The sequence below is a fragment of the Pogona vitticeps genome, chromosome 2, assembly GCF_051106095.1.
Source record: "Pogona vitticeps strain Pit_001003342236 chromosome 2, PviZW2.1, whole genome shotgun sequence".
Classification (NCBI taxonomy): Eukaryota; Metazoa; Chordata; class Lepidosauria; order Squamata; family Agamidae; genus Pogona; species Pogona vitticeps.
In genome coordinates, this window is record NC_135784.1 from 34298883 (window position 1) to 34321031 (window position 22149).

A 22149-nucleotide genomic window follows, 5' to 3' on the forward strand; every position below is an offset into this window, starting at 1 on the left:
AATGTATCTGAAGGGGAGTCATTGAGGAAACACTGAATTCAGGGAATGAGACACTTGGCTATACAGAGAAACGTCTTTTTCTTCTGAGGCTTGCTCAGCTCCTTTGTCTCTGCATTCATGAAGAAAAGACACCATATTAACTCCCATTCCCCGTAGCAGTGAACAACAGTGAGTGTAAACAGTTAGGATCTTGGACTTGAATTTGAGAGGCGCAGATACTAATCTCCAATGAACTTTGAAACCCACTGGGTGCACTTGGGCCACTTGCTCTCCCCTCCACCTAAACTGCCCCACAGGGCTGTTGTAACCCTGCCATGAGCTTTTGAGATGAAAGCAGGATATAAATATAATAAATAATGGGAGACAGACCAGACGCCAGGCTGCTCTCCTCTGACAAATGGTTTATTTCTTTTTGGCACAAACAGACCAGGCCACATTCAAAAGCATTTCTCTGCCCAACTACAAATCTGGGCAGCTCCACTTTTTTGCTTCCTTACCACAACAGAGGACAGGGAAGTACAATACCAAGCAAGGAAACCCAGTTCTAAAGAGCAGCATTTTCTGTTTCAACTTCATTCTGCAGCTATCGTTCCTCTCTTCCACTTCTCCACAACACGTGAACAAGTTTCAGATTCCAAGCTATTTCCGGCAAGTTTCAAATGTTGATTTTATTTTAAAAAAGGAGGCAAGGAAGAGAAGCAAGAGTGCATATAGGTTAGAAGATATACAGACACAGACCAAGGATCATGAAAGAAGATAGGGGCTCTGAAGGGATTTTTAAAAAGCCCCACATTGTCACGTTGTAAAACATATCTTAAGTGTGTCTATATGTATGAGTACAGAGAGGAATTTCTATCTCTTCAGATAACTGAGGAGACACTTGCTGCATGGAGCCAAATTTACATTGTTACCATGTTTCATTGTTATCAGAGACTTTTCTGTTTCAGAAAAGAAAAATGAAGGATTCTTTTTCTTGGTATCTGAAGGAAATCCTTTTGGACTACAGGTTTTTAGCTCTGGGAGACGCCTCTCGAAATACTGCTGTACAACATAAAATGTTGACCTCTTACCATGATTCATATTCACCAGAATTGAGGGGGGGGATCTTTTACAGTATACTACAGCTCCCAGAATCCCTCAGCCAGTATGGTCCACAGCCACAAAAGTGGGTGATTCTGGGGGAGGTAGTCCAAAAAAGGTTTTCCCACATTGCTATTGGTCCATTTAGCTCTGGATTATCTTTTGGCTGGCACTGGTTTTAGAGCAGAAATCCTTTCATGGTTTGGCTGCCCAACTCCTTCAAAAGAGATATGGGTGGGGATGGAATTTGGGCCATTCCAATTGGAAAGCATGTAGTCTGCCACTAAACTTTGGGCCACCCTATATCTGGTTCCAGAGCAAGTTTCTCCCAGCCTGATCTATAATGGCATCTTTCTATGGTATGAAATGGGTAGCCACAGAAAGCAGCTGCAGCGTCTGCCTCTTTGAATAGAGAGGATTGATTGTCCTGGCTATGGGAGAATGGTCATGATCCATGCAACCTATCTCTCCATAAAGCATTAATTTTTCAAATGGGAATTTTTAAAAAATATTTGCTTCCTGTTAAAACCACCTTTAGGCAATGCATTTATTAAGCCCCCCCCACCCCCAAATGTCCCAAGTGTGCAAGTTTTCAATCTCCAGAACTCCTCATCAGTCTATACAGTACGCCCCCCCCCACGAAAAAAAAACCCTTATGGAATGGAGGAAGAAGGAAGTCCAAAAACGAGGTGAAAAGATGTGGCTGTGAAGTTGGCGGTTCAACTCATTCCCAAGATTGTGACTAAATGAATTACGTGTAGGCTTGGAGGTATCAGGTTACCGGGATGAAGAATTAACGGCCATTCTCTTTTCCTGGAAACACAAAAAGTGGTGGTGACTCTTGAAACCTGTTTGTTGCTGGCACTACAGAACTTGGAAGAAGGTGGCTGGATAGTGCTATGTACGTCGTGGCTGACACAGTGGTGTGGATGGCTGGTAGTCATTATGTGGAGACATGACAGGAAGAGACCAGCGCTCTTATCTGAGGCCATTCCGTGAACAGCCGGTACTAGGCCTCAAAAGGGCCCAAGACGTCCCATGGCTTTCAAAAAGGAAATCAGGATTCCTCTCCGTCCTGTGCTTTGAAGCCAACCAGCTCCCCCCACCCCAGTCCTCTTCTGCCGCTCCCTCCCTCAGCTGGCAACCAGACTCAGGGGGTCTCCCCAGGGAGCCCATGCAGGCCAAAGCCACAGCTCAGCCCTCACAGTTCAATGGTGTCACTCGAGAGGCTGCGGGAATCCACCTGCTTGCTGAGGGCCAAGAAACTCTTCCGGGCCTCGCCTTCAGAGTTTGGGGCACTGCTGGACGGGGCCGGAGGGAGCTCCTCGGGCAGCAGCCGGGCCTGGCTCGGCAGCTCCTCGGGGGGCAGGCTTTCGGGCGAGGAAAGGCCGTGGCGCCAGGGGTTCCAGCTGATCTTGAGGGAGGCCCGGGAGAAGGACGTGTGGGAGAAGCTGTCGAAGGAAGTGTCCGTCGGGGGCTCGCTGGCCAGGCCCCGGCTCTGCGTGGTGAGCTCCCCCATGGAGCTAGCCCGGGCTAAGCTGTACAGGCAGTCGGGGTCGCTGCTGCGGCGTGGCCGTGTCAGGAGGGGCTGAGCCGTGTGGGACAGCGTGGAGCAGTCCCCGCGGAGCGAAGAGCAAGAGTCCTGGCGGGCCAAGCGGGAGGGGAAATGGAGGCTGGAGCGCAGGAAAATGGAGTCCCGCACCAAGTGCTCACGGAAGAGGGCTTCGTCGATGCTGCGGCTGAGGTTGATAGGCGAGGGGGGCCGAAATTCCAGCTCTGCCAGAGAAAGAACAGATTCCCTCTCAAAGCAGATGCTCGTATAGGAGCGGCCCATGGCAGCAGCTGCCGCGTTGGGGCACTTGGGGCTGTAGACGGGGTGCACCAGAGAGGGACTAGAACCTTGGCCCCCCGCCGCCCGCAATTCGTTGCTGTCCTTGAGTGCCCAGACACGCCCGCTGCCAGGTGGGTTTCGGATCAGGTTCTTACTGATGTCATTGTTGGGTACTTTCTCTAGGATGGCGCCGGTCCAGTCGTAGCAGTTGTTGGGATACTCTGGCACGTCGCCCTTGCGGTAGGTGCTGAAGTAACGCATGAGCTTGGCCCAGCAGGAGTGGTCTGTGGACCCATAGCGCTGGCAAAGGGCCTGCCAGGCTAAGAAGACCAAGGCGAACGAGAGCACCAGCTCACCAATCCGGAACCAGAACTGCACAAACCACCAGCCCCAGGTGAAAAGGTCCACCTGGCCAAACAGCCCAGCCAGCCATAGCACGCCATAAAACTGTAGCCCACAGCACGGCAGTGCCAACCCGCTGCTAGCCAGCAGCACCCATACCCCGCTCCACACACCTGGTTCTGGGGTACCCTCCACGGCCACATTATGCCGCAGCTGCTGGTAAACATATACAGTGGATGGCAAAAGGCAGACCCCAGCTATGCAGGAAAGCAGATGCAGCCCCACTGGCACGGCTGGGTGCAGTGGAGGCGAAAATAGGTCAGCTGCCAAAAGAACTGCGCTCTGGATAGACCCCAGCACTGCCAACACCGGTAGGCTCTGCCACTTGGGGGGCAAGATCTGCAGATGGGCTTGACGGAAGAGGCGGAGCAGCAGCACCCCAAATGTGCTCAGCAACAAGGGAAAAGGGGCCGTGTACAGCACCCGCACAGCCCGGGCGGGGAGCCACTCCCGGGAGCCATAGGGATCAGCCAGGAAGAATGTGGCACGCAGTATCCCAAACAACAGAAGCAGGGCACTGGCGCCCAGGACGTAGGGGAGATGCGGCACCCGGAAAGCGAGGGAACCCCCCAGGCAAGCCAAGCTGAGCAGACTAAGTAGAAGAAACAGCACGCCAGAGCCATAGACATGCAAGGCCCAGGCAAAGCTCAGGGTGCGCTCAAGGTCCCCCCACTGCAGAAGAGTCTGGTTGGGCAAAAACTGGCTGCAGGCACTGCCTGGGCGTGAGCAGGGTGGGTTGGAAGCAGGCAACATGGCAGGCAGGCTGGGTTGCGGTCTGTCCAGCTGGGGGTGCTGCAGGACCCGCTGCGTGGTGACTCGGATTAGGCCACGGCGAGGGGTAGGCAGGCGGCTGGTGGAAGTGGTGGAGACTAGAGTGCTGCTTTGGGTACTCCTCTGGCTGGCAGGATGGGTCCCAGCTGTATCTGCAAATAAGAAAGAAGCATGGAGGTGGTCAGTGACAGGAAGTAAACAGCAAGAACCGTGAGTCCCAGGGTTGTATGTATTGCACATTTTGGAGCTGGGGGTATAGAACAAGCACACAGAATGTAACACTGGATATAGACGTTGCATTGCTTTTCCTTTAGAAACTACTGTTATTGCAAGTCCGATATCTGCAGCATGCTGGATTTGTCGGTAATGCATATTATATTTTGTTTTATGTAAAAAGAAGCTGCAGCAAATTTACATTTCTTTTCTTTGCGAAGTTAATTGTTAACAGCTTCATGCTTCCCAACATGTTTGAAAATTTACATTAAACCTGGGGAGTCTTTGGATTTAGACCACACTTCCTATACCCTTCAGCATTGGCCTTGCTGGATGAATTTTCCGGGAGCTGAAGTCTAAGATACCTGGAAATCCAAACTTTCCTAATCTCAGGCATATGGCTATTGCACCATGAAATCTCAGAAGCCGAAGGGTCAGGATAAGCTGGGATATCAGTAAGTTTTCCATTAGTCAAGGTGGTTTCTAAGCCCTGCATATCCCCTTGTCCCTCTTGAAGAATACTAAGGCAAACTGTATGATGCAAAAAAAAAAGAGCAAATCTACTTGAAGGTGAAAACATGATTGCAGAAATCAGCCTGGTGCAGAATTCTGGTTACCTTGATGCAAGTGTTTTTTTTTTGTCCAAAGTACACAGAACATACAAACGTAAAGGCTGTCCTCTTGCTCCTGCCTCTCCTTGTCCCTAAACCCCCATTTTGTATTCCCAGGAATATTTAATGAATTAATTTGTCTGGTGGCATGTGTCACAGTTCTCTGCTGATGCATGGCTTGGGCATCATTGCCCTTCCCACAACTGAGAGCACAAGCATTTCATTTTCTGAGCGCCTGAGATGCTTTGTTAGATATGCCAGGAATGGCAGCTGGGGCTTTCTCTGTCAAAAGCACGGTTACTCTACTACTGAGTCATCTAGGCTGGAGGGGAGAAGTACGAAGATGGCTGCAGACTGCACGACAGGAATAGTTTCTCCTGGATGTATTGGGGGCAAATTAAAGAACAGCTTCTGCCACCATCTGCTCCAGGGTCTCTCAAACAGCAGGTGCCTGACCTGGACTTGTTCATTAGCTTCTTGTACTCCACTGCCCCACCAACTGGTATTATCAAATCCTTAGCATGTACAGTCTGTTGAGAGGAAAACAAGCAAACATGCACTCACAGACACCAAGAGCAAATGTGATCACACACGCTAAGTGTGAGTGCTAATTTTTAGACAGCCAAAACAATATCAGCTCTGCACAAGGAGATTGAGAGAAACTTCAGAATTTGGAGACATAAAAGAACACAGCTTGGAAGCATTAGGTTTTTTCGATGCAAATCTCCAGAGTCCCTCAGATATCAGGGCTACTGATGTCTGAGGGATTCAGGGAGTTGGGAGTCCACTGCAATCCAAAGAACTAGTGTCGTCAATCTCTGTACAAAAGGACACTCTTACACTGCAACCTGTTGTTGCAGTTTCTAATATCAGTCTGAAAGAAGCCCAGAACAAAAGGGCCTAGGGTGGGATAAGGGAAGATTTGGTAGAACTAGTAAGGCAAGCTAGGAGTTCCCTGCTGAGATAAGCTGGAGGATGTGGACTTCAGGGAAGCTGCAGGAAGGAAGGCTGCTGATCTTTTTCACCAGACAAGAGGAAAGTGAAAGAGATTTAAGGCCAGGTCACACATAAGGCTGTTTACAACTTTAAACAACTAACAATCTGTGTATTTTTACAGTGCTTTTTCATTGCATGGAATCATGTTAAGCACAATGGAAATAATGGTAGTTCAAAAATAAGGGCTGTTAAAGTTGCACAAAAGTAAAGGTAAAGGTTCCCCTTGACAATTTTTGTCCAGTCGTGTCCGACTCTAGGGGGTGGTGCTCATCCCCGTTTCCAAGCCATAGAGCCAGCGTTTTGTCCGAAGACAATCTTCCATGGTCACATGGCCAGTGCGACTTAGACACGGAACGCTGTTACCTTCCAACCGAGGTGGTCCCTATTTATCTACTTGCATTTGCATGCTTTCAAACCACTAGGTTGGCGGGAGCTGGAACAAGTGACGGGAGCTCACTCCGTCGCGTGGATTCGATCTTACGACTGCTTGGTCTTCTGACCCTGCAGCACAGGCTTCTACGGTTTAGCCCGCAGCGCCACCACGTCCCAAAAGTTGCACAAACACAGCATGAAATGGATTATGCAAAGCAACAGAATGGCTGCAACATGGAATGGCTGCATATTGTCTCTTGCGTCTAAAGATAATGGTGTTCACAGCATCAACCATCTACTACAAAAATGTTTGAGGGGTGTGGGACATACCACTGGGGAGGAAGATTAGTTGCATGCCAACCTCATGGCTGCTTGTCTTCACAGAAACATTCATCAGACTCTGCTGGAAAGGACAACTTTGGAGATCTCCTGAATTCATCATTAAGCATGGGGGGAGGGGATATTTAACCAAGTTTGGGGGTAGGGGAGGGTGCAAGGCATGCAAACAAAAAAATCAGGCCAGAAGTGAGGATGCCTGTTGTTTTTCAGCACCAACTGCAAGCAAGAGAGCAGGGAAGTTTGCAGATTTGGTGCAGAACAAAAAAGGTGTCAGGATATCAGTTTATAGTCTTCCCTCCTCCGAGTAGATGAGAACGAAGCCTGGCTAGAATCCCTTTGTTGGCTGTTGCCTAGGGTAAGGCATACAGGCCTCTCTGGGTGACTCAGAACAGAAAAGAATTTGGATGTTTGCCTTGTTGATACAGTACTTTCTTAGTGATTCAATAAAGGTATTTCTCAACCAAAGAAAAGTCGTCCCTACCCATGGAGCACAGAGCCATATTTTTCTATGTGCTGTTGGCAATATCACAATCATTATTATTATTATTTTATTTATTTATTTGATTTATATCCCGCTCATCTGGTAAATCTATACCACTCTGAGCGGCTAACAGGAACATATATACAATTATAATAAAATAAATTAAAAATATCAATTAACAGAAATTGACAAAAATCATAAATAATCGTAAATAATAAATAGATAAAGAAGAGAAAAATAAATTAAGTTAGATTAGGTGCTGGCAGGAGGGAAGGCCTTGACATAGAGCCATGTTTTTAGTTGAGTTTTGAATGTACCCAGCGTAGGGGCCGCACGAATCTCAGGAGGGAGATTGTTCCAAAGGCGAGGAGCCACCGCCGAGAAGGCCCGGTTTCGTGTCTTCTCCCTCCGGGCCTCCCTCGGCGTCAGGCTCCTCAGCCTCACCTCCTGGGTCGCGCGGGTGGTCCGGGTAGAACTTGGTGGGTGAAGGCGTTCGGCCAAGTATCGAGGTCCCAAACCGTTTAGGGCCTTATAAGTGAGCATTAAAACTTTGAAGTCAATACGGAAACGAATGGGCAGCCAATGCAGTCTAGCCAGGATAGGAGAAATGTGATGGAATTTTCTCCCTCCGGTAAGGAGTCTGGCTGCTGCATTCTGCACCATCTGGAGTTTCCGTATCAGCCTCAAAGGTAGCCCCACGTAGAGCGCGTTGCAGTGATCTAATCTTGAGATTACGAGTGCGTGTACTAAGGTGGTGAGTGCCCCCGAGTCGAGATAGGGCCGCAGCCGGGCAATCCGCCAAAGGTGGAAAAAGGCGGAGCGGACAACCGACGCCACCTGTGTTTCCATGGTGAGCGTCGGGTCCAAATGTATGCCCAAGCTGCGGACCCCACTCACCGGAACCAGGGTGGCCCCCCCAAACGAGAGAGAGCCAACCAAGCCACCAACCACGGGGGGGGGCCACCCTCAGGACTTCCGTCTTGTCCGGGTTCAGCCGCAGGCCATTTTCCTGCATCCATTCCAGTACAGTCCCCAGGCAGCGCTGAAGGGACAGGACGGCATCACCTGCAGTTGGTAAAAAGGAGATGTAGAGCTGGGTGTCATCAGCCACCTGAGGCAAGTTCTACTACCACAGGGAATGCTTTTCCACAAGACTGCACTCCAGTGTGGATTCCACCTCCTCCAGCTTCTAGGTACAGTGGGGTCTTGACTTAAGAACGGCTTGAGTTAAGAACATTTTGACTTAAGAACCACTCTCATAGGAAAATATTGACTTGACTTACATACTTAGATTTGAGTTAAGAACTGAAAAAAAAACCACGTGGGAGGCAGGGAAAGTGCAAAATTTGAACTTTCAGTTAACTGTTGGCCAGTGAAAAGGGTGCCTGCCTGCTTCCTCACTCCTCCCAGCGTTTAGAGAGTGGATTGGGAGTCTTCGGACTGCCTGGTACTTGCCTGGACTGTATTTTCCCTGCCTTCCCTGAACCTTTCTTGACCTAAGAAAAAAAAAAAGAAACAAAATATCCCTCTCTAGTGGTCGAAGGCGGAATAGCAGCTTCCCATTAGTTTCTATGGACGGAAAAGAGCAGATACGGATCAAATGGTTCTCAATGCATTCCTATGGGAAATGCAGATTTGACCTGAGAACTTTTTGACTTGAGAACCGCCTTCCAATACGGATTAAGTTCTCAAGTCAAGACCCCACTGTATGACTTTTGGCTGCAACTTTTTTGTTTGTTTCTTTGTTTGTTTGAAAAAAAATTCCTGGTATAGGGATCAGAATATGAGCTCCAGTCTTGTGACATAAAGGCAACCTGTTGCCCCTGCTTTTTCTGCTCTAAGCCAACACAAGAGGCTTATGTGGCTCTTCGAAGGCAACAGACTGATCTTCAGAGGTCCCAGCCAAGTCATTTGTCTACAGAGGCAGGGCCGACCGCAAACAGACTGCCTTTGGTTTCTGCTGAATCGGCAAGCTCCTTGCTTTTCCAGCTGCTGGTTTTCAAGAACAATGGACATCATCTCATCCAGCCCCATCTTCTGCACACTCTGCCTCTTCCCTTAGTCTCAAGCTTTATGTCATTTATGCCTTTTTGATGAAACAATAACCATCTAATTCGGTCCAGGACATTGTTACATGGAAGGAAGGATCAGTAAGGAATGGCGGGGAAGCCAGTACTGTGTAGTTCGTGCTAATCAGGTTGAGAGATTATCCTGATTGGAAACGGCACCAAGCTCAATATAACCAGCACCTCCTGCTGCCTGCAGAGCAATCCATTTAAGGGCAGAACTGGGTCCCTCACACGGCATCGCTGCATCTTCCTAGCTCACCAGAAATCTTTCTTCTGTGTCTAGCTCCGGGTGGCTCAGATACAAGCCTTGCCTTCAGAATATTGAGGCTTACTCCTTTTATTTATGATTATATTAAATCCTGCCCCTTCTCCAATCAGCTCAAGTGGCATATGTGGCTTTTCTCTCCACTTAAGTTTCACAGCAACTCTGTAAAGTAGATTTGGCTGAGGGACTGTGGCGGGTCCAAGGTGACCCTGTGAGTTTCACAGCTCAGTGGCAACTAGATCTGGGATTTCACAAACCACAGTCCAACACATTAACCATGACACTTCCCTAGCTCTTTACTTATTTGCCTGGTAAGGTGGAAGGGCGAAGTCTTATTAGTAGGTCTCTGAACAGGTAACATCAAGGAAGTCTAGGTGAGCCATGATGCACTGTGTCCTCACTAGTAGAACTAGTTGTATTTTAAAATATCACTCTCATAAGCATCTTCATTCTGATACAGCGAGTGCCTAGCAATTGACACTAATTTCCATAGAAAAACTGAGGTGAAAGGTCATTTAAGGGCCTCTCCAGACTGACCATTTTGGTGTAGGCTGGATTGGGCTACAAAAGGTCTGTTGAGGTGGCAGTGGGGAGGAGCAATGTGCCATTCGGTGGCTCCTCCCATCGCAACAGCAAACAACCTCTTGTAGTACAATCACCTGTCAATTAAGTGCTTCTCCTGATTATCTACAGAGGGTCAGGGGAAATGATTTTTTAAAGTGTCAATCCTCTTCTGCCAGTGGCGTTCTGTTTTATCCCTTCTCGCTTCCCTGCTTCTTTCCCTCATTGTGCCCCTATTTTTACTCACCCTTGGAATCTGCCGCCACAGTTCTGCTATCTTCCAGCTAAACAGGCCAAACAACAAGCATGCCCATACCACAGGACCAACAGCTCTTAAAAGGGAAGAGTGTCACTAATGGGCAAAAGAAGTACAGTACTGTATGCAGAAAGAATTTGCAAAGTAAAACTTCCCAGATTATTCAAACAAATAAGCCATCATGGACAGCAGCTGTGTATTTGTGCCACAATTCTTCTCAGAGAAAAAAAAGCAGCATGTTGTCCTCATTGCAGAGTCCAGTTTCCACAAAGCCACTTCCATTGGTTTTTTTAAAAGTACATCTTTTTTGCATTCCTGGCAGCACAAATATTGTTGAGAGAGTGTGCAGGCAGGACCCAGTGAAAGCTCAGTGTCAAAAGAATTGCTGCATCACATCACTGATGAGTTCAAACAGGTAATGTAGAAGATGTATACATTCATAGTCACCTCAACTTTATATAGAAGGAAGCTACTGGTTTATTTAGCCCAGTATCATCTACTTTGGCCAGCAACAGCATGCAAAAGCAAAGATCTTAGTGTCTGCAATCAGGGATCCTTCTAGCTAGAGAAGGCAAGGACCAGTGCTTGAATTTGTAGGGGGCCTCTAATGAAATCTACAAGCTCCATCCCTCATTCCTCCTACATCTGCCAAATCATGACTTCCTATCCTCAGCCTTAGAAAAGATGCAGCTGAGCGGCCAGTACAAAATCTAATGAATCCATGGCTTCTCTGCCAATCCCTGTAACTCAAGAACTGCCAGGAACTAAATCTGGGGCTCTCTGCATGCAAAGCAGCTGCTCCACTACTAAGCTGTGTCATGGGATATGAACTGATGCCTTTATTCAGAACACCTGATAAACAGAAGGAAGATGTCTTGGGCCTGATGTCATAGCTTCCCCAACCATCAATACAGGGCCTTGTATATAACTTTTCTCCCCTCTCTCCCCATCACTAGCAGAGATAGAATAAGTTATGGAGAATAAAAATAATGATGATGCTAAGCTACCGCAATCAGCATTTTTGCAAGAAAGGCATGTTTAAAATCTGCTTTGAAACAAAAGCCCAGCAGTAATGCAATTCACTGTGTTGAATAACACATCCAATCTATTATTACAATTTATTATTTATGGAGCACTGACAACGTGCAGGGCATTTTTCAGAGTGCTGTAAGCAAAGGAAGGAATATATGGGGTGGGGGGCCTTTAAGTTTTTCATGTTGCTATAGGGTGCTGGATTGCAAGCGGTCTTCCAGTGACATCAGTCAGTGTTGCTGGTTCCACACTACCAGTCTCTCTCTCTCTCTCTCTCTCTCTCTCTCTCTCTCTGTCTGTCTCTCTGTATATATATATATATATACATACACACACACACACACACACACACACACACACACACACACACACACACACACACACACACACACACACACACACACACACACACACACATCCAGCAGCAGTGGGAGGGTGGGGGCTACATGATAGGTCTCTCTAGCTTCCAGAGGTTAGGCACTCCTGATTTAACCAGTGCAGGCAGAACATAACCAGGAGGGGAAAACGAGGAGAGCGAAGAAAAAAGGACCTAAACATGCTCATACATGTAGTTACTTGATACATTCCCAGGTCAAGCTATCCATTACGTTTACATTGTTTATAAAAAGTGAACTTGAATATTTTTGCTTTAAAAACAGGACCAGAGCCCTCCAATCCAAGCCCTGCTCCCAATCTGTAAACAGTTATAAACTGCAGTTAGCAGCAGGAATGGAGACTCAAGTCATAAGGCTCACTGTCAACGCACCAGCAACTTGGACTTGGATCGAGGACTTTTTTTCATGAATTGGACTTGCCTTGTGACTCAGAACCAAGACACTCAGCCTTCCATTTTTTTCTGAGGGAAAAAAGCATTTTAATAGAGACATGGACTTGGGATTTGGTACCAAAGATGACTATGCAAAAGCCTTTCACTGTGTGGACCACAGCAAACTATCGCAAGTCCTTAAAGAAATGGGAGTGCCTGATCACCTTATCTGTCTCCTGAGAAACCTATATGTGGGACAGGAAGCAACAGTTAGAACTGGATATGGAACAACTAATTGGTTCAAAATTGGGAAAGGAGTACGACAAGGCTGTATATTGTCCCCCAGCTTATTCAACTTATATGCAGAATACATCATGAGAAAGGCAGGACTGGAGTAATGCCAAGCTGGAATTAAGATTGCCGGAGGAAATATCAACAACCTCACATATGCAGATCATACCACTCTGATGGCAGAAAGCGAGGAGGAATTAAAGAACCTCTTAATGAGGGTGAAAGAGGACAGCGCAAAAAATGATCTGAAGCACAACATCAAAAAAACTAAGATCATGGCCACTGGTCCCATCACCTCCTGGCAAATAGAAGGGGAAGATATGGAGGCAGTGATAGATTTTACTTTCTTGGGCTCCATGATCACTGCAGATGGCAACAGCAGCCACAAAATGTAAAGACACCTGATTCTTGAGAGGAAAGTGATGACACACCTAGACAGCATCTTAAAAAGCAGAGACATCACCTTGCCTACAAAAGTCCGAATAGTCAAAGCTATGGTTATTCCAGTAGTGATGTATGGAAGTGAGAGCTGGACCATAAAGAAGGCTGACCGCCGAAGAACTGATGCTTTTGAATTGTCGTGCTGGAGGAGACTCTTGAGAGTCCCCTGGACTGCAAGGAGAACAAACCTATCCATTCTGAAGGAAATCAACCCTGAGTGCTCACTGGAAGGACAGATCCTGAAACTGAGGCTCCAATAGCTGGAGGCCATCTGATAAGAGAAGACTCCCCGGAAAAGACCCTGATGTTGGGAAAGTGTGAAGCCAAGAGGAGAAGGGGATGACAGAGGATGAAATGGTTGGACAGTGTCACCAAAGCTACCAACATGAATTTGACCAAATTCCGGGAGGCAGTGGAAGACAGGAGGGCCTGGCGTGCTCTGGTCCATGGGGTCACGAAGAGTCGGACATGACTTAACGACTAAATAATAACAACAACAACCAAAGATTCAGACTCGGACTTGGGACTCAGACCCAAAGAACTGCCAACATCCCTGGCTAAGAGTAACCTGATTGTATGTAGTTATTATAATAAGCACAAGGAAGCTAGCAGATCCAATGTGGGTTTTTTTTTCTACACATTTTTAGCATCTCAGCAACCCTGTGAAGTGGGTTAGGCTATGAGTAACTAGCTACAGGCAAGCTACTAATGAGTATCATGGCTGAGAACAGAATCAGGGGTCCCCACCCAGTGCTATGCCAGCACTCCAACCATGACTCCTCACAGCTATGAGGAAAAGCCAGTTTTCAATGGGCGTTCCATCTAACATTTCTTCCAGTGCAATGCTTACTCATTAGGACTCATGGTGAAAAGAGAATTATAAGTAAAATAAAACCTCCACATAAAAACACCCATATAAAAAACTCCTTTATAAGGATGAATAACAATATAATCCATCCCATGAATCACTAAGTATGAATACTCTCCTACTGCTTTCACATGGACCTTTCTTATATTAAAAATCTACAATAATACATAATACCAATGTCTAACAGATAGCAACAAAGCAACTTATTGCACAGACTTATCTTATTCATTTATCAAAATGCAGTTTGAATCTTGATCCCTGATTGATATATACCAGCAATCCTGGCCGTTTTCAGTACCTGCCAACGCATGAACGGAGGGATGTTTATAATGGCAATGAAGTGCAAATGTACTAGGGGAGGGAAAGAGAAAAAAAAGAACTTGGTTTCCCAATCAAATTGTTTTGTGGCATCTTAAAAACGAGCAATGTTTATTGCTGACTTGCACTCCAGTTCATCAGATTCATTTGTGGTCTGCAGTCTGCAAAAGCCTATGTTGAATAAATGCCGCTATTCAAGATGCCACAAGATTCTTTGTTAGTTTTGTAACAACAACCAGCAAAGCTCCATCAAAATCCAACCAAAATGATTGGCTTTAGATTAAAGACAGAATCAAGGCAGTGCTATTTCATGCAGGCCAAAATTAATTTTTGGAATACACTACCTACCACAAGACGTGATGGTTTAAATGCCCTTAAAGGGGAACGGTGCAAATCCATGAAGGATTGGTCAACTAATGATGACAATTATGTTGATCCTCCATGTTCAGGAGCAGTGAATCTGTAAATATTAGTTGCTGAGAAACAACAGCCATTCCATTTTGCCTGTCGGCATCTGGGTGGCCACTGAGGGAAGCAGGAAGTCGGACAAAATGGCCCTTAAATCTGATCCCATGACATTCTCCATCCTTTCTTAGACATCTTAGACAACAGGGTAACCTGTTGTTCTCACTCACCTGGATGCTTGGTTCCTGAGCCATTCCTCACCATGAAGGTGCTCTGTCCAGGGGTAGAGGAGCCAAAGTGAGTAGCCTTGGAGTTCACAGCTCCCCGGACTCGTTGGGGTTCTACCATGTCAACTGCTTCCTCAACTCCTGAAAGAGAGGCGTGGCCTACATTCAGCAAGGGACCATCTCTCTGCCTCCTGCCCTCTTCTAGAGAAAGGGCAATTCCCTCCAATTTGAGTTCCATGCTTCTGGCTTAGTCCCTTTGGACAGTTCCACTGTCAGTCAGAGAGAGGGGCTTCTGAACAGAGGAAAAAAAGTGAGGGAGATCCCACTAGCACATGAAAATTCATTCAAAAAGGGCAGCCAAACGGCAGAAGATTGAACTGAAACCTGTGTCAAGGAAGACCTTGAATTATGACTGGCGTATGGAAACCTCGATCTTATAATTTGTTCTGAACTAGAGTTCCCATATGTCACTTACCACTGGTTATCCTGGTAAGCCATAAGGCTGACAGGCACTGTAGGAACAAATATGATACAATGCCATCTAATTAAAAAAAATTCTATTTTACTTCTCTCTCTGTTTGTGACAATCATCAATAGCTCAGCATAATTTAATAGCTCAGCATAATCAACAATCAAACCAAAACCATAATTCAGCCATACAAAAAAGCATACTTTTCCAGATACAATGCAATACAATAAAACTCCACTATCCTTGTCACTTCTTCCATTGCTCCCATCCTCTTTTTCACCCCGCACATCATCACAACCTTACCCTGTCTATCACCCTAACGAAGCCATTATGAAACAAATCTACCTCACTCTACCAGGTCCTTGTGTATGCAGTACAGAGCAAAGCGTAACTATAGCCATATTATTTCCACCCTGTGCACAAACAATATTCTCCACCACTGCAATTTCTTTTCGCTGACATGGAAACGTATTGAGAGGAACGAGAAAGAATGGCAGCTGGAACGTACAAGTGGGACTTGAAACCAACAGAGGGTAGGCAAGTCAGCCAATTAACTGAGCCTTCCTCCGCCAGGAGATTCCATTCGGTTCCGCATTCTCCCTTGCTTTAAATTCCAAATGACACTCAGCATCCCATGATTACAGAGTATGCTGAGTTCCTTAATGCAGAGGCCCTCTCAAGTTTGTGGGAGAACGATTTCTGCATTTCTGCAAACCTCAGGGTTTCACCTGCATGGCCTGTTCTCTTCCTTTTGATTTGAAGGGACTGAGGTTTTGGCTCCATTTCTCTCAGCACTCGTCAGCAGAGTTTGCTGTGAGAGGAAGTGCTCGGTATAACAATATAACAACACAATGGTTTTAGGGAATGGCCACAAACAACCCAACAAAAAAGCATATTTGTCTGGGTGGGACCTCACACCCTGACCAACAAAACTCCCTATGAAGCTATAGAAATGATAATATCCTCTCTTTCTGGCTATTTTGCACCTGAAGAAAAATATATTTTGTTTAAGCAGGCATTTAGCCAGTGGACTGGAAAACATTTTCTCCCCCTGTTGGGTTCTCTCCTTTTTTCTTTTTGTTAGATATAATCTTTTTGAAGTACAGAATGCCTCTCATTAATTTCAGTATGTCAGCGTGGTCCTCCTGCAGTTCACACCCCACAAACACCTTTTAAACCTCTTGTTTCTTTTTCATATCATTAGAAACCTCGCTCCCCACATCATCTGGTCTGCTGCTTCTACTGCTGCTTTCCATCCATTCTAATCTTGTCCGCTTACCTGCTATTTCACAGAGCAGAAGTTGTGTGTAGGGCAACTGCTAACACTAGCTGGGAGTAGTAGCCCAGAAAGTCACTCTCCCAAGTGTATTTGCAAAGGCTTTCACGGCAGGGATCTAATGGTTGTTGTGGGTTTTTCGGCCTCTTTGGCCGTGTTCTGAAGGTTGTTCTTCCTGATGTTTCGCCAGTCTCTGTGGCCATGGGCATCTTCAGGGGACTGGAGTAGGAACTCTTCAGTTCCTACTCCAGAGCATGGACAGAGTTCCTACTCCAGTCCTCTGAAGATGCCGGCCACAGAGACTGGCGAAATGTCAGGAAGAACAACCTTCAGAACATGGCCAAAGAGCCCGAAAAAACCACAACAACCATCACTCTCCCAAGCTTCGTTGCATGGTGTGTATGAGAAAGCGAGATAGGGAGCAGGGCTACCGATTCCATCAAGGACTGGGGAGAATGCCATTTAGTATTAAAAGAAGATAAAGCCACCGGCCTACCTGGGCTGACGGATCCATGGAAGTGAGTCCTTTCAGTTCCAGAGTGCTGTGTTTGATCCCCGCTCAGACTCCAATAGGTGCTCCTTTCACGGGCAACTGGCACCTCGGGGGTTCCTGTCATGCCCCTTGCTGGTGAAGAGGTGGAAGGGCTTGGGAAGAAACCCTTAGAAGTTGGTGACTGGGAACTTGCTGGAAAAGGGACAAGCCTCTGATTTTTCCCATCCAGTGGGAGAGTTGTCACAGGAAACGGTGTTGCTTGGGAGGTGGAAGCCACAGGCATGGAGTCCCTCCATGGCCCAGGGGGATTCTGGGTATTCTCAGCTGTCTGAGCAGGTTTAAAAGGAGACGTTGAGAGCTCTTCCTGGCCCTGAGGGCTACCGTACACTTGCGTGCTCCTGTATGAAGCCAAATATTTGACGGTGGTCTGATTTCTGCCTAGCAGCTCCTGCTCAGGTGCCCCACTTCCCAGCCAGCCCAAGGAATCGTCCCCCTTAAGCGTGGGATCCTCCATGGCTAGCGACGTGACGTGGGACCTGTCAGTGGGCAATGTCAACAAGGGGATGGTAGACACCGTGGGCAGGGGCCCTACTGTGGTTGCCAGGGAGACATTTTGGATTTCAGTTTCCTGGTGACTAGGCCCAGTCCCCTCCTGGGAGGCAGGAATGTCTGAGGCTTCTGCTGTGGACATGGCAGGGAAAGAGGCCATCAAAGAGGGGTCTATGCTTGCAGTCTCCGAATCCGGCAGAGTCAGGGAGGGCCTATCCTCTGCCTGCTCTGGACTTAGTCCCAAAGTTATGGGGCCAACATCTTCGGATGCTGTTTGAACACTGGAGGATCCCACTGTTGGTAGAGTAAAGTCATTTGCCACAGTCGGACCCTGTGCAGCAAGGGGAGGAGAGAAATCTCCTTCAGAAGTAACTATCCCTGAGCCAGAACTGGTCGCCTGAGGAACGTCAAAGGTTACAGCAGTGCCAACAGGACTGTCCTCTCTCCAATTTTCATTACTGGGATCCTCATAAATGCTTGAGACCTCAAGGGGTGCAGGATCTGAAGGGAGCTGTGCTGATGGCATGCTTGGAGGAGACTCCTGGGAGGGTGCATTCAGAGGAAGGAGTCCTGGTGCTGAACTCAAAGGAGGGTCCCCGGCGAGGCTGTCTGGCGTAGGGAGTTGGAAGGCCAGATGCAAGGCCGGCAAGAGCAGGCTCCAGGTGAAGAACAGCTCCACAGAAGCAGCCATCACTGATAGAAGGTGGCACAACGCAGCCTCTGGCAGCGTCACAATTTCTCAATCTTCACCCTGTGGGACAAAAACATTGTGAAGGCACGAAGGGCCATTCATCCCAGAGAAAGGGGCTGGCTGAGTGGTGAGTGTGGTGGGAAAAAAGGCATCCGTACCAAACTCATTGACAGACATAGAAATAAAAGAAGAGCTGCACCAGATCTAATAAAATAACTCTTAGAGTCCGGGATTTTGTTCCCACAATGACCAACCAGATGACCACAGGAAGCCCACAAACAGAGCAAGTAAGTGCAACAATACAATCTCACAGATGATAGACAGAAGCATTGTTATTATTTGCTATTGTGTCACTTCTAGCCAATGGTGTTTATATGAATTAAAGGCCTCCAGATGGTCCTATCATCAACAGCCCTGCTCTGGTCTTACAAATTCAAGATCATGGCTTCTATTCTTGAATTAACCCACTTCACAGTCCTTGCTCCGTACATGGGCATTCAGCCTCTTATACTGGAGATAACCTATAGCCATTATAATAAGTACTGGCAGAGTAGGGTTAAGCTAGGAGTCCATCACAAGCAAAACACTGGTGGGAGGGGGAGAGAATGACGAAATAAGCAGACAAAAATGGGAGAAAAAAGAGCCAGAGGCAAGCAGGAACCACACATGGCTGCACTCATGCCAAGGCACATGGAGGCAAACATGAAGATGGAGTCACATGTGCCTGCCATTCAGCCCTCCTGAGGCTGAAATGATGTTCCCCTTCCACCCATGTGCATCTTCATGCCCCTCTTTCACCTCGCAAGGAAACCAAGTGCGGGCCTTGGGGCAGCCTGTTCATCCAATGGAAATGGGGTTACATAAGGAACTGCTGAGCACAGTCTAGCAACAGTACGCCAGGACAGCTCCAAGGTCTTTACTGCTCATTTAACTGGACATGCCAGGCACTGAATCTGGAACTACTTACTCAGGTGCAAGGAAGGCAAGAAGCACAAGTCATGCAGGTTAGCTTGATAAAACCAGCTTGGTCCTTAGGTGCTGCATGGACCGCATCGCATCTGCTCCCTGCAGCACATGCAAGTTCACCTTGGGCTCCCACTCGAAGGCAGTTCAATGATGGGGATGCTCAGACTGAACTAGCTGAGCCCTGCACCCCTGATTGGAACTTGGAATCCCGCAGCACTTTTAACCCTTCCCAGGCCTCACAGGAAAGCACAACGGGATTTGCAATTTCTTCCTTTGATAGACAATCCTGGCATGACATGACTGCAGTGTGGTTAAAACACACTCCTTGCAAAAGTGACACCCTGCAATGGTTTGTTCCCCATCACTCTACAACATCCTGTCCAACCTCTTTTAACAGGCAACGTGGTCTAGTTAGTGAACTGCTGGATAACTCGGTGGTTTTAGTCTCTGGCTACAAAGCCAGAGGTTGCGAGTTTGATTCTGCACTGGGTCTCCGTGATAGGGGCTGGACTTGATGATCCATAAGGTCTCTTCCTGCTCTGCAGTTCTAAGATTATTATTATTATTATTACAGTAGAGCAGAGCTAACTTGAATATGGGTACAAATCTGTGTTCACAGTCCATTGGGGTCTTGTAGTCTTCGCCCTCAGTAAATTCTTGAGTCAGTTTCCTCACCCATAAAATGGGAACAAGCAACAGCCAAACTAGGGTTGATTCCAGGGAAGGCAAAGAGCAAGGACATGTAACAATAAAAACTCATTCTCTGTCCACATCCCCTTCCCATCCACTCCAAATATACACATGTATATTTCTCTGTATTACATCTACCAAGGAATGGAAAAGCCAGCTTCTCTTTTTCCTTCCTTCCAGTTCCCCAGCGGGGAAAAAAATACAAGGCAGGGAGAGCCAAGGGAGAGAAGCCTTTTCTTGCCCACCTTTTGTTACCTGTCCCCAATCTGGAGGGTGGTTCTAAGAGCAAGCAAGGAAAGGAAGCCCAACCCAGATGCCCACCCAAGGTGCAGACGACCGCTACCTGAGGGCTACCTGAGAGCTGGGGCGGCCCGGGAACATCCGCAACGGGGACGAGTCGTGTGCGCAACCTTAAGAGAGAGGAGACGCACGGAAGCAGCCAGTGGCACACACACGCGGCGCGTTCACACGGCCCAGCCAAGCCCGCGAGTTGGCTGCAGGGTGCCCCCGCCTCCAAGGTCAGGAATAATAATAGCTCGGATGCGCCCAGCATTCAAACGCAAGGAAGGCTCTTTCCTTAAAAAGATCCCCCTCCCCGGGAGAGAATCAGGCGCCCGGAGAGTGACCGGGGAAAAAAAAACACCTTTAACTTGGACGCAGCGAAGGAGAACAAGCAGGTTCCTTACCTCGGGCATCTCCTGACGCGGCTGTTGCCACCGCCCCGCGATGCTCCTCGTCTCCATCCCAGAAAGGGGGGGGGAGAGGTGTGTGTGTGTGTGTGTGTCTGTGTCGTAGCTGTTCTTCCAAAGTTCCCCCCACTTCCTCGTTTCTATTCAGGTCTCCCCCATCGTTCATTTCGTGAGCACTTTCTCCCCCGAATTTGCTGCGCAGCACCTTTTCCTCCTCGTTCTTTTGGCATCGCCAGCGAGCAACGCACCTGCAAAATCACACCATTCAAAGCGGGTATATTTGGGGGCCGGGGGGGGGGCTCGCCTGCCGCCGCCACCAGCCAGAAGGTAGCCGGAGACAAACAACCTCCCTCCGCGCAGCGCCTCAACGGCGACGCCGAGTGAGGCCGGTGTGCATGAGGGAAAGGGGGGGGGCAAAAGGAGCACGAGTGGAGAAAGAGACACCGCCTCCTCCCCCTCCCTTGACAGAATTCGCACTCGGTGCCCAGGATCCCCACCCGGCGCCCACCTGGACTGCAGCGAGGGAGGGAGGGAGGGAGGAGGGAGCGTGCGCTCCGTGTCCTGGCCGGTTGTCTCGGCTGCAGGAGGGCCCCGAGGTGCTGCCTCCTCCCGGGCGGCGGCGAGCCAAAGCTGCACCCTCCGCTGCCGGCCCGCCCGGTCGCCGCTTTGCTAGCAGGGCTCTTCGGCTCCCGGAGCGGGCGGCAGAAGCCCGCCTCCCGGTCCCCTCCGCTCGGCGGCCCTCCCCGCCCCTTCGCGCTCGGTCCGCTGGAGAGTCAAGGCGGGGAGGGGGGAAGAGGCGCCGCAGCGGCCACGTGGCTCCTGGCAGCCCCGGACACCCCCCACCCGCACCCCCCACCCGCCATAGAGTTGGCTGCAACGGCGGAGGGAATTCAATGTATGTATGAGTATGCGGGTGTGTGTGTGTGGAATTCCTTAAGTGAGATTTTCAGGAGGCTCATACTGTATTTTATTTTATTATCCTGTCAAGAGCGCCAGTGTGCACTCTGCCCATGCTCGAAGGCAATGCACTCACATTCAGTTCAGTTCTGGGGAAATTTTTAGATTTCACCCCCGCAGGTAATTTATTTGCTAGGTTTCTATACCGCCCTATTAGTGCAATGCACTATTGTTCTTCTGTCCTCTGCTTTTTGTACCATACACATAGTACCACGGATAGGCTGATTAAATGCTCTGGCGAACTCAAACGTTTCGTGTCATTTTAATTGGTGCTACTAAAGGTATTGGTCAACGGAGGGTGTTTATTACTGGTTAATAACAATGCCGTTCAGTGGTTTAATCCCGAAGCTGGGGTCCCTCCTTCAAAGGAAACCCTGATGAGTTCGCTGGCCAGGAAAGATGGGAACATCTGGACAACTGGAGTCTGAGGCAATCGTTCTCTGGACTAGGAGGTTCCCAATATTGTCTTTTTAATGTTTTAAACTTTTAATATTGTACGCCACCCAGAAGCCACTGGTAATGGTGAGGCTAAAAATATTGTAAATAAATAAATAAATAAATAAATAAATAAATAAATAAATAAATAAATAAATAAATAAATCCACAACCAAACATGCCGATTCGGGGTGTGTGCGTGCGTGTGTGTGTGTGTGTCCGGGTGTTGTCGTCCAAAACCGCTGACATTTCTGAGCTCTGTTTTGGAATCCAGGATCCCCAGTTCATAGAATGAGAAGAAGACCTTGAAATCCAAAGGGCTGGTTTATCAAATTTTGA

General features: G+C 48.0%; 1 protein-coding gene across 4 annotated transcripts; it reads right to left on the bottom strand.

The window, feature by feature from the left end:
- Window positions 1-386: 386 nt before the first annotated feature.
- Window positions 387-21185, bottom strand: PRRT3 (proline rich transmembrane protein 3). 4 transcript variants are annotated; one of them, XM_078388782.1, is made up of 5 exons: window positions 20927-21185; window positions 20416-20666; window positions 16837-18133; window positions 14599-14736; window positions 387-4236 (listed from the first exon to the last, which is right to left on the bottom strand). In XM_078388782.1, the coding sequence occupies exons 3-5, from the start codon at window positions 18071-18073 to the stop codon at window positions 2282-2284; spliced, it is 3330 nt and encodes a 1109-aa protein (XP_078244908.1). In that variant the 5' UTR covers window positions 18074-18133; window positions 20416-20666; window positions 20927-21185; the 3' UTR covers window positions 387-2281. The 4 variants fall into 4 exon arrangements, with proteins under 4 accessions (XP_078244908.1, XP_020651054.3, XP_078244909.1 ...); XM_020795395.3 differs by lacking the exon at window positions 20927-21185 and having other exon boundaries at window positions 20416-20918; XM_078388783.1 differs by lacking the exons at window positions 20416-20666; window positions 20927-21185 and adding an exon at window positions 19041-20105.
- Between the last annotated feature and the right edge of the window lie 964 nt (window positions 21186-22149).